Source organism: Esox lucius, chromosome 10 (assembly GCF_011004845.1).
Source record: "Esox lucius isolate fEsoLuc1 chromosome 10, fEsoLuc1.pri, whole genome shotgun sequence".
Taxonomy (NCBI): domain Eukaryota; kingdom Metazoa; phylum Chordata; class Actinopteri; order Esociformes; family Esocidae; genus Esox; species Esox lucius.
In genome coordinates, this window is record NC_047578.1 from 932106 (window position 1) to 945164 (window position 13059).

Consider the following 13059-nt stretch of genomic DNA (forward strand, 5'->3'; position numbering starts at 1 on the left):
ACAAGAGCACTCTGTATCCATTTTGTCTGGTTTCTTGGTCCATCCATCCGTTCACCCAGAGATCTCCTGGTTCATCTGTCTATACATTATGCCTTCCATCCATTATTTGTCCAGTAAAAACCAGAGGCAAACTGGAGACCGAATGTGTGAGGGTGGGGAGTGGGTAGGGCATGGGGGAGAGGAGGGGGATTTGGGAGAGGGTAGGGGGGAGGAGAGGAGGGGGAGTGGGTAGGGCATGGGGGAGAGGAGGGGGATTTGGGAGAGGGTAGGGGGGAGGAGAGGAGGGGGAGTGGGTAGGGCATGGGGGAGAGGAGGGGGATTTGGGAGAGGGTAGGGGGGAGGAGAGGAGGGGGAGTGGGTAGGGCATGGGGGAGAGGAGGGGGATTTGGGAGAGGGTAGGGGGGAGAGGAGAAGGGGAGAGGAGGGGGAGGGGGTAGGGCATGGGGGAGAGGAGGGGGAGTGAGGAGAAGGGGAGAGGAGGAGAGGAGGGTGATTTGGGAGAGGTTAGGGGGGAGAGGGAGAGGATGGGGGGGTAGGGGAGGAGGGGGAGTGAGGAGAGGAGAGGAGGAGTGGAAAACTGACTTTTGTTGTGCTCTAATACTGGTTCATATCTGCAGCAATAAGACAATCTTCTACACACACATATATGTATACATATATATATAAATATATGTATAGAAATATACTTATACAGCAGTTTATCTCATCCTTGAATATAGTGTAATAATATAATGGCCAGAGGTCTAGTGGACATAACAGACATTGTTAATAAGAATGACAGTGATAATAAGAATCTGTAGTAATTTCATAATAACCATACTAATAGAAATACTAATAATAAGAGGTTTAGTGTTCACATTTAACCGTTGGTATTTACAGGGGGGGGACGTGCTGGGAGGGGGTTAGTAATTACATGGTAATTACTCAGTCGGTTCTGATCCATTGCATTTATGTCAATGAGCCATATAGAGGTGATATCACAGTGTGGTCACACACACACGCCCAAACACACACACTACAAGCTCTTCTGTGCTACTAGGACACAATAACCTCCTCCAGTAGTTTCACTGTCTGTTAGTCTGTCTCTTGTCTGTCTTGTCCATCAATCTTGTCCGTCTGTGTGTCATGTATGTTGTGTAACAGTTCCAGTTAGAGGCTAGGTGACCAGGTGTCTATGTGGTGACCTCAGTCCAACAGGAAGGAACAGGTCACTTCAACTGTCTGTTTATTCTACAAGTCTGGAAAATGTTCTTGGCACTCGTTCCTCATTGAAAATGCTGCTGTCTTATTCCAAGATCCTTTGTTTCCATAAACCCCTGAGGACACGAGACCAGCGCCAGGGTCAAGGGTTGAGGACACGAGACCAGCGCCAGGGTCAAGGGTTGAGGACACGAGACCAGCGCCAGGGTCAAGGGTTGAGGACACGGGACCAGCGACCGGGTTAAGGGTTGAGGACACGGGACCAGCGCCAGGGTCAAGGGTTGAGGACACGGGACCAGTGCCAGGGTCAAGAGTCGACACTGCTGGAAACTGAGGTACTGTAAGTCTGATCGTCCGTTTGATAGCCTGTGAGATTACCACACAATTGTAGAAAATATAGAATTCTGTGAAACTGTCCTCCTGTCCGTCCTAAATGTACGTAGAACCCAGACACGTTGGGAAAGTCCACTTGAACAAAGGAAGGTCCATATCAAATAAACAGAGTAACTGAAGAAGAGTTTGCACAGCCCATCAAACATCTTCTAAATTCCACAGTCTATGGCAATATGGCATCCATTGGCAGAGCACATGTTTTAAAATGACCTATTCAAAGGCAAGGTTTCACTATGATACTACCGGGCACTTCCTGGAGAACCCCACACGGATGAAAGAAAAATACAGAGAAACGTAGTTCCTGTTTTTGTGTGTCCAGACACCAAATAACAAATAACCAAGGCTGTATTCCTCCATGGTAGTCCCAGTACCCTCCTGGTACAGTGCTGCCACGTCAGGTCTCTGGGTAATCCACACAGAGGAAATATCTGCAAATTAGTTTTGAAAGTTCCCGAGGTTTGAAATAAATATTTTGAACATTAGGGATGATGATCAGGCTGGGAGAATAGTCAATTTCACAGTGAAAGAGGGAGAAGTGATGCATTTGTGCTTGTTCAGCTGTTTGGAGGGTTAAAGGAGGAGTTTTTACTAAATCCCCAACCCAACACATAAGGTCAGTGAGAACAAATACATAGAAAAAAAAAAACATTCCCAAGTGATAAATGGTGGGCAAATGGTGCTTTGGAAGGGACCCACTGGTAAGTCAAGAACTGATGTCTGATTTTTATCCATAACAGAAGAATCCCTGATATCGGTCTGCACAATTATTTGTGGTTAAAGGAGCATTCCGGGATCTTGAGTACATCAAATTCGTATGATATGCAAATGGGATTTTATATATATAATCCCATTATATATATACACACATTTTATTCTGGCCGTAACATATCATACAACAAGTGATTTAGTGCGCGAATGGAGGATAAAGTAGACAAAACCGCTGGGACCCGTTTTGGCTCATGAGCACTGTGTCGTAACTGCTGGGTGAGATTCTACAAAAACACCAGAGTGCATCTTGAATTGAAAGATTGATAGAGACAGAAAGTCATCATGTCATCATGAATTCATCCTAGACTCTAACAGACGGTGAGATCTCTGAACCAGTTACTTCTTTGTAACACTTCTTTACAGACTATTTACATATTGTATACTTAGGAACCTTTAGTATGGTACAAGAAATCCTCACATTTTGCTGGTTAGGCACATGGAGTTAGGGATAGAGACTTGAAGAGAGATTTACAGAGAGTTAAAGATAGACAGAGATAGAGACTAATTGAGAGAGACAGAGAGCTACAGAGACTAAAAGAGAAAGAGCAACAAACAGAGAGTTAAAGAGAGATACAGAGGTTGGACTATTGAAATAAAGAGGATAATTGAAAAGGCAGTTGCCAAGTATCCTCTGTGAATTGGACCAAACCCCTCCTACGTATTGATTCACCACATTTGAAAAACTAGCTCTGGATATGCAGTATCGCAGTAATATTACACAATACTTGAGTTTATAATACTGTATTTTCTTTACAAATAATCTCTACTAATCTAGAAATGTAGGTAAATACCATTATAAAATATACATCTCCCATTAAAATATTCAACTTATTTCATTTGAGATATCACAAATAGGAAAGCCCGGTTACGGTAAGAGAATTGTTGGGCCTCGGTAAGTCAATCGAAACAAAAATCACCATCAGCCTTTTAACATTACCGAATTTTATCCACACACATGGCTTATAGGAACATAAAAAAGTATGCTCCTGTTGCTTGAATGTTTTCAAAGGGCCCCTTAGTGTCATTTTCAACCACTGCAATTGTAGTGAGCCCAAATCTGCCGGCCCTCATCCAAAATGCAATCTGCTAGCCACCTAGGAGAGAAAACATGGACATATGGACACACACACCTATACACACACACACACACACACACTGTCTCTCTCTCTATTCTAGGGCAGCAAACTCCTAATTAATTCCTCTGTTACTGCAGCTTAACAATGTGTCCTGAAGAACAGGTCCCAGCCATCTGCAATGTATCCCATCAGCCCTCTGTTTCAACCTTCTCAATCCATCCCTCGCTTGCAAAGGGAAAAAAAGGGCTAAAAAACTGCTTTAGCCATACAGATGGTCACAGGACGGTTAGAAGACAATCAGAGGATGGTCACAGGACGGTTAGAAGACAATCAGAGGATGGTCAAAGGACGGTTAGAAGACAATCAGAGGATGGTTAAAGGACGGGTAGAAGACAATCAGAGGATGGTCACAGGACGGTTAGAAGACAATCAGAGGATGGTCACAGGACGGTTAGAAGACAATCAGAGGATGGTTAAAGGATGGTTAGAAGACAATCAGAGGATGGTCAAAGGACGGTTAGAAGACAATCAGAGGATCGTTAAAGGACGGGTAGAAGACAATCAGAGGATGGTCAAAGGACGGTTAGAAGACAATCAGAGGACAGTCACAGGACAGTCAGAGGACTGTCAGAGGACATTCAGAGGATGGTAACAGAATGGTCACAGGACAGTTAGAGGACTATCAGAGGATGATCACAGGACGGTTAGAGGACATTCAGAGGATGGTCAGAGGACAGTTAGAGGACATTCAGAGGATGTTCAGAGGACGGTTAAAGGACGGTCAGAGGACATTCAGAGGATGGTCAGAGGACGGTTAAAGGACGGTCAGAGGACATTCAGAGGATGGTCAGAGGATGGTCAGAGGACATTCAGAGGATGGTCAGAGGACGGCTAGAGGACAGTCAGAGGATATTCAGAGGATGGTCAATGGATGGTCACAGGATGGTCAGAAGACCGTCAGAGGACATTCAGAGGATGGTCACAGGATGGTCACAGGATGGTTACAGGATGGTCAGAGTATGGTCAGAGGACGGTCAGAGGATGCAACCCGGGGAAAACGTCTTCTAGCGGTGGCGTTGAAGGTGTCTACCATTTTAATCACCTTGGTGGAACCTCCAATTTCATTGACTGATCCTGGTGACCTTGATGGTCACTGGCCGATCCTCCTAATTAAACAGTGGTCACGTGAAAACGACTAGAACTGCGTCATCAGGAATTATCGGCCTATTAAATGGACTAAACGGACCACTGCAACATGGAGACGGAGTGACTGGCTCTGCACTACGCTGATGACGCGTCTTCCTACTCAACGGTTTTACTCAAACAAGAGTAAACTTCACTACAGGGTAAACACATCAAGGTTCCTGAAACGGAGAGAGAGAGGAAGAGGAAGGAGTAGACAGGGATCAACAAAGATGAAGGAAAGATAAAAGGGAGAACAAAGATCATCCACCTCTCAGTTGGAAGGGTGTGATTTGGAGATTGTCTTCCGCACACCCTGAAGATGTTCTGGAGCAGGGAGGAGGGTTCAGGAAGCAGGCGTGCTTGTTCTCTGGGGCCTTGGCATTTTGTTCTGTTAGCTCCATTAAGATTAGCATGTTGTTCTGTTAGCTCCATTAGGATTAGCATGTTGTTCTGTTAGCTCCATTAAGATTAGCATTTTGTTCTGTTTACTCCATTAAGATTAGCATGTTGTTCTGTTAGCTCCATTAAGATTAGCATGTTGTTCTGTTAGCTCCATTAAGATTAGCATGTTGTTCTGTTATCTCCATTAAGATTAGCATGTTGTTCTGTTAACTCCATTAGGATTAGCATGTTGTTCTTTTAGCTCCATTATGATTAGCATGTTGTTCTATTAGCTCCATTGTGATTAGCATGTTGTTCTGTTATCTCCATTAGGATGTTTAAAGCAATGTACTTTGTCTTGTGTTGTCTGTGAGAGTCTTGTTTTGTCTGTTCTCTGTGTCTTGTTTTGTCTGTACAATACGTTTTTTTCCTGTTTGTTCTTAATCATTTAACCTAAACTGCATGTGGAAACATGTATATGCAGGGCCCAGCTGTAAAAGAGACCTTGGTCTAGTCTGTGTTCCGTGTTGAAATAAAGGTTTAATAAAAAAATATTGCATGTAGGTCTGTTTGCTCCATAATGATTAGCTTATTGCTCAACTAGCTTCATTAGGATTAGCATGTTGAACTGTTAGCTCCATTAGCTCCAATCATTAAACATTTATTTTGGCTAAATTAGTATGTCCTTGTTTTTGTTGTGAACTTGAATAAATATCATTTGGCATTGGCTGTGGTTCCGTCTTTCAGGATCTTTAGTTTGCCAGACCTAGGGAGCCACAGCGTCCTGTGTATGTAAAGATCAGGTTCTGTGCAGGTGTTTATTTTGTAGACACAAACTCAAGCTAAATCAATGTCTGTTAACCCCCATAACTATCATATTATACTCAGCACAACAGAACTGAATGGCCTTCAGTGTTTTTTTGAACTAATATTCAGAGCAGAGGGTTTGATTAGCCCACCAGCCTAATTTGTCTAGTATTTATTGTGACGGCCTTTGTTGAGTTTTGTCCACATTGAGTAACCTCATTCAGCTATTATAATGAGTGCTGTTATGTAGCCCAGAACACTGATCACATTGCATGATCTTGCAGACACTGATTTACATTTCATCTAACTTTGTTAAACTAGCACCATACGCCAGAAAAGGGCGATGAGAGCAGAGCCGTGTTTCCCAATCCTGGTCCTGGGGTGCAGGTGTGTGAGTGCTAGGGCAAAAACTAAAATGTGTACCCATTGGGGTCCCCAGGACCAGGATTGGGAAACACTGGGCTAGAGAATAAACACCGAACACATAGGCTCAACACGAAACACAAAGAATAAACACTACACAGAATGACATCCCTACATGCTAAGAGGTTTCACAAGTTGTCTAAACAAAAATACTGTTTTTAAAAATACTTGTGCAAGATGGTTCTGTGTTGGGCCCTTTCACAAAAGCAGTCAGATACTCCTGTGACACCTGATTTTGCCACCAGGGGACAGCATTGTCTCACAGTGAACAATATGGCCCTATTGTGAAATATCCAATCCATACGCAGCAGAACTCAACTAACTCAATCTGAACCCACCCAGAAGAAATCATCACGTACCTTCCCACCCAACCACCCACCGCCAAACACTTTTACTTGAGAGGGAACATCTAAAAAGCCAATAGCTTCAGGATTTTGTTTGCGTTGTTCTCCGGCTGTCAAGTATGCCATGCTACACTTCAAAGCTTCCCCCTGGCAAACAGTGCAGTGCACACTATGTACAAAAAGACCCAGACATACACAGACACACTCATTCCTTCAAACAGCCCAGTCCGACTTAGACAGCTTGTGGATGGATGAATCGATGCTCAGGGAAAGAGGACAGAGTTAGGAGAGAGAATATTTGCCGGACGAATAAAAAGCGAATCTTCCCGCTGCACTTTTCAGCCTGAGACTTCTTCCACTGCAGTCATTTAGGTGATGTCAGAATGAGAGGTGTTGTGTTAAACAAAGTCATCAAAATCTGGGTCCACATGTTCATGTATTCTGACTCTGACACAAAACATCCATTGCTAGGACCAAACAGAATCCATTAGTGTCAGAATGTTTAGTTTGTTTGTGGGATATTACGGGCTAACTCAGTTAGTAGAGGTCTGTGTGTCAGTGTGGCGCTATGCCAGGCAACGCCAGGGTTGTGGTTTTTATTCCCACGGGTAACCAGTATGAAAACATATTTAAAGGTACGTAAGTTGCTCTGGAAAGGAGCATCTGCTAAAGGACTTAGTGTAAGTGAGCAGAAGTAACGTTCGTGGGTGTGGTGTAGCATTAGGATAGAGAGCCAGAGTAGATACATATTCACAGGTGACGTAGGAGGCATCTTGGTTGAATGTCACCCATAGAGGGACATTTAGAGAGTGTGTATTACACAGCCTTCACGGAACGTACCCAACTACCGCAAAAAGGGAAGTCCATAGAACCATGAAACCACATCCCAACATTCTCCACCCATCCAGATACCTGTTTTTTGTAGGGTAGAAGTTGACCTCTGAGGGTAACCAAGTAGAGATTCAGAATACCCTAAGAGCCTTGGCTGATGTTGACCGTCCATTTTGAGTAATCCTCTGCTCTATCCTCACAGGAGTGGTTGAGGTTTGTGAAAGTGAAGCCCTTAAATCCTGTGAAATTAGAGGGTAAACTAGGCTAAATTAGATAGGCTCAAGAAGGGTGGGTTACACAAGGCTAGCCCAGGCCAGGCTAGATTAGGCTAAAATTGGCTTAGTTAGGCTACGCAACGCCAGGCTAGGCTAAGCTAGGTTAGATAAACTAGAAAGTTTTGTTTTACGCTAGGCTAGGCTAGACCAGGCCAAGCTGGATTAGGCTAAAATTGGCTAGGTTAGGCTACACTACGCCAGACTAGACTAAGCTATAGGTGAACAGGCACGCACAGACATGCTACTACTGTGTGACTACATCTTTCAGTGACTGTCACTGTTATAAACAAGAGTGAGTTTATTCTCACTTCATAGCTCTATCCACAAAATGAAAACAAACCCGTTTGTCTCCACAGTTTTAAAGAAATGCCAGTGGAGCCACCATATGTAACTGTGATTGGGTAGCCACCCTCTTGACTCCAGATTGTTCTATTTGTTAACTGGGGATTCAAAGCGCCAAGACACAAAACGGCTGATGTCATCACCTGTCTTGTCCAGTAATAAGACAATGACGGGACCCAGAACATCCAGAAAGACACCGATCAGAATCTGTGTTTAGAGACGCTTATCATTGGAGATTGGATTGTGGGACTACTGTATGGTTAGGGTCTATAACTACATGTTCCACTTCGAAGACTCCACATCTAAGGGGTTCTTTTCACATGTAAGATAAAGGGGTTCTTTTCACATGTAAATGGTCCCACTTTTTATAGCTGAGTCTGAAGTTGGTGGAAGTACTGTAAAGCTCAAGACTCTACGGCAATCTTTCTGTCAATACGGGCTGAATCATCAAGTTTAGATGGTCCCAGGAGGTGGGTCAGAGTGGGCTTTGTTCAAAGTCGGGTCTGAGCCTCTGGGATGTAGATCTCGATGCTTTCCGCACTCTCTGTGGCCGAGTTCTGTCTGAAGGAAGCTGACCTCTTGGTTTGAAGTAGCCTCTTACGGACCTCAGTCCTCTGTCTGTCCCCCAGGTCCAAGGACTTCTCCCGGATGGGCACGGCCCTCCCCACCCCCCCGATACGTGGCACCATCAGGACACCTCCCCCTCCTCGTTCCACCGAGGCGTCACTCACGCTGTCGGAACGGAGACTGCTGCTCACGCCCCCTGCTGGCTTCTTTGGTAATGGGGGAGGCAGCTTTTTGTCATCCTTGTGGGTGAGGGAGGATGGCGGATAGTGAAGTGAGTGACAGGTTGTTGGAGGAGGTAGGAATTGAGGGAGCAAATTAAATCAAAAATAAATAATCCGTTACACATGAATTCAAGATGGAATAAAAGAGGGAAGAAAATTCCCCAAAATATGGACATCAACATGAATTATGATGAAGGACAGGAAGTGTGAGAAGAAACAGAGATGGAGAAAAAGAGACAAAGTGTGAAAATGTTAGTGCTTGTTATAAGTTGCTACAGTGATTTTTATTCTTTCTGTCTCTTCAAAAACTACCTACCAGAAGTACTGCCATGAAACCTTGAAACACCATTCATTCATTTTGGTTTAAACCGGCTCAGTTCCATTCAGAAACTGACAAAACAAAATAGACCACTGTGCCATCTCGACTTAACTTCCCTCGCCTAAGTTCCTCCAGCCATTGTGTCGTTTCCCAGCCAGGGCTGGCGTGCCCTTGGCATGCAGTACCATCTGTGTCACTCTCCTGCACACAGCTCTGTTGGCTCTGGGATGAAGCCCAGGGATAGGGGGAATAAGGACCGAGTGGACCCAACCTCTCACCTTCTTGTCTGGGGGAAGCCTCCAGCCAGAGTCCTTAAGCCTCTGGAGGTCCTGGAACCTGACCCTTACATCCTCCATGTTCAGCTGCAGAAGGTCCCAGAGCCCAGCCAGGTCCTGAGAAGAGGGCTGGGGGTAGGCCAAAGGGTCCTGGAGGGGAAGAGGTGTTGGAGGATGTCAAATAAAGCATGAACTGTATAATAATGAACCCAAGTGGCCTGTCTCACACTCACCACGCTTTGCTGGCAAAGGCGGAAGAACTGCTGAACTTTCTGTGACATGAGCATCTGGGCACTTCCCACCGCGTTACGGATCAGCTCCAGAACTGGACGGGAAACACACAGGAAGCCGGATGAGAAAAACCAGAAGAGGAGAAATGAGGACACAGGAAGGAGGAAGTCAAATGTAAACAAAACCACTCCATCTGTTAATCCATAAGCTCTCCTCACTGGACCAGTTCCTTCTTTCCCTCGCCCCCTTCTCCCCCCTCTTCTCCCCCCCTATTCTCTCCCCCCCCACACTTCCTCCCCTTCTCCCTCCCACTTCCTCCCCCCCATCTCCCTCCCCTTTCTCACCTTCCTCTGGAAGCTCATTCTCCTCTGCTTCTCTCTCCATGTTCTGACACCATCCCTCCATCCTCTCCACTTCTGTCTGAAGCAGGCGTAGGAAGAACTCTCCGTCTCTGGGACAGGGCGAGGCTCGTCCAGAATCCGGGAGACTCCGAAGTCCCCCCTCCAGTGAGGGCTGGGGTGTCCCTACCCAGCCTCCCCGGTCAGCGGCAGGGGGCAGGGGAGAGTGGGCGCGCGGGGGCAGTAGAGGGATCTGGCGGGGGTGCTGGTCATCAGTGCAGGAGTCTGTTGTGTAACCACTCTGGATGTAGTCCTCCCTGTAGGCCCACTGGCCCTGAGTGTGGACCTGGAGAACCAGCAGCAAGGTTGTGCTACCGCTAAACTACATGCTAAAAGTAGAAACACAGGTATCCATCCATCCATCACTAACCCCTGTGTTAACCTGTCCATACTGACCGTTCGGTTGTACTCTGCATACTGGTCAGATGGCTCTGGCTCTGAGGAGTGCCTCTGGAAAGACGACCCGAACTGAAGGCTCTTATCCTGGGTGGGAACGGCGATGCTAAGGCCAGGAAAGCCCCCCTCTGGGTCCAAGTCTGCCTGGACGCTGGCGGTCACGCTGTTGGAGCGCCTGAGCCTGGCCCGTCTGGTGGAGGAGGGTTTCATGATGAATACAGACTAGTAACGGACGGTTCGGGAGACTGACGGAGGCTTTTCTCTGTCATGTTCAAGTTTTCAAAAATCTGTCATTGTAACCATGACTACTGGGAACACACTTGGTTTCTCATGTGATGTACGCCGGTCCTGATTATACTCTCACACACATACACACTCTCAAACACACTCACTGACACACAGGAACAAACACACCAAGTCCCTCTCTGACATGCACACACATAGAAACGCAACCACACAGATACACACAGACACTCATTACCACACATCAACACTCAGTGCTAAGCTTAGCAGGAGCGTGTGAGAGCATGCACCTGCTAATTCCTTCCCCACACATCACCCGGGGAAGGATGTGAGTGTGACACAGTGAGAAGAAAGACAGGGGAGGGACTCTGAGTCATGACAGGAGAGAGGAAGAGAGAGAAAAAAGACAGGGGGATAGAAAGAGAAGACAGGAAGATGGAGGAAAGAGAAGGAGAAAGAGATGACAGAAAGACAAGAGCAAGATATATATAGAAAGTAGAAGACTAAAGAGAATAACAGAGTAAAAGACAGAATAACATTGAGAGTACAGTCCACATCCCCTAACTACTGGCTGTTATATTAATGTATATTGAGCGTACTGTATGTGTTATCTAGGTTGTGATAACATTATTGAGTGTTATAAAGGATGTAACAACAGTGTTGAGTGTTATGAAGGTGTAACAACATTAGTGAGTGTTATAAAGGATGTAATAACAGTGTTGAGTGTTATAAAGGATGTAATAACAGTGTTGAGTGTTATAAAGGATGTAATAACAGTGTTGAGTGTTATAAAGGATGTAATAACAGTGTTGAGTGTTATAAAGGATGTAATAACAGTGTTGAGTGTTATAAAGGATGTAATAACAGTGTTGAGTGTTATAAAGGATGTAATAACAGTACCTTTTGTCCTCCTCCACCTGCACCCCGATAGAGTGGACTTCTCTCAGAGCCTTACCCTCTGCATCTGAGTCAGACAGCGTCTCCGAGCTGTCCACCTAACACACACACACACACACACAGGGAATGAAATGTAAATCATCCATTCAAGGAGGTAATACTAATTAATGAATGTACTTGCTTTAGTAAAGTAAACCCGGAGTATTATTAGTTTTAGTGTGTCATCCATCATGCCCCCCATCGACTCACCTGGACTGCGATGGAAGGCCTCCAGGCTTTGGCCCGACCCTCAGCCTTACTTTCCCCGCCTCCTCTTCCTCCTCCCATCTTACTCAGCACAATGCTGTTCTGTGGGAGGGAGACTGACTTGCCCAAACTCCCTGCCCTCCCCACATCCCTCCCCCTGGGCCCCTCCAGAAGACTATCAGCTGAGCCGCTGTGCTTGACCCTGGCAGTCCCCTGTCCCCTGCCTCCATACAGCACCAGCTCCCGGCCTCCTCTGGGGCCACCATCCAGGCTCTCGGCTGAGTTGGAGTACTGCCGAGAGCGGCCTGGTCCTGGGCCAGTCCCTGTGTAGTAGACCCCTCCTCCCCTGGAGGTCCGACCAGACACCACCACTATGGAGACACATTATGGTCAGACCAAGCGCCACACAGTCAAGCACATTCTATAAATGCGATGCATTATTTTGCAAATTCAGAACAGCTAGTGGTCACCAATGAAACACTGAACTATTTTAAATCTGTTGTACGATATGTGGGAGAGACATATTTCACTAAATCAAAATTAATTCAAATAACATTCTCCAAGGGGTGGTTTCACAGACAGATTTATCCCATTACATTTTCTGTAGTCCATATCAAGCCCATGTCCTGTATTTAAAAAGTCTGATTCCCAGAAGAAGAATCAGTGGTAACCCAGATCAAAGCTTGAATTAATCCTGGCCAGTGACAGGATCAACTTCAGATTTTACTAATAATAATTAACTAACTTAATGCATGTTGGCCTTGGCCTTTAATCAATCATTGTATTAAAGATTAAAACATCAGATCATAGAAATGGGCAAGAAGTTTGGTCTTTCAAAATAAACTATTTGGTATATTTGGAAGAAGCAAGAACCCACCCTCCAGGAAAGATGGAGTAGCTTAGTTTTGTCTGTTGCTGCTCCCATGCTCTGGAATAGTCTCCCATCCCACATTAAGTCCCATTCCAACATTGACAACTTTAAATCCAATTCAAAGACCCACCTTTTCCCTCTTGCTTTTAGTTCAGTCTGAGGTTGTTCCTTGGTTTTTGTCAAGTCCACTCTTTACTACTTTTAACATCCCCCTACTGTGTTTTAATCTGTTGTTGCTTTTATTAAATTTCTCTTAACTTATTGTATTACTTTGATCTTGATTTGATCATTTTAGTTGTATTAAGTGTTTTCCATTCTAGTCTTGCACTTTGTATTATATGTACTATTGTATTGCTGCCTTTAATGTATT

The 13059-nt window shown here is 45.2% G+C and overlaps 1 protein-coding gene across 1 annotated transcript in view; it reads right to left on the reverse strand.

Annotated features, from left to right (window-relative positions):
• Window positions 1–515: 515 nt before the first annotated feature.
• dlgap3 (discs, large (Drosophila) homolog-associated protein 3) overlaps window positions 516–13059 on the reverse strand; it is a 147476-nt gene continuing 134932 nt past the window's right edge. Inside the window, 7 exon segments of the mRNA XM_020050502.3 lie at window positions 516–8831; window positions 9411–9557; window positions 9641–9732; window positions 9983–10322; window positions 10433–10622; window positions 11576–11670; window positions 11822–12189. Of these exon segments, the coding sequence (XP_019906061.3) occupies window positions 8517–8831; window positions 9411–9557; window positions 9641–9732; window positions 9983–10322; window positions 10433–10622; window positions 11576–11670; window positions 11822–12189 (1547 nt within the window). The 3' untranslated portion in view covers window positions 516–8516.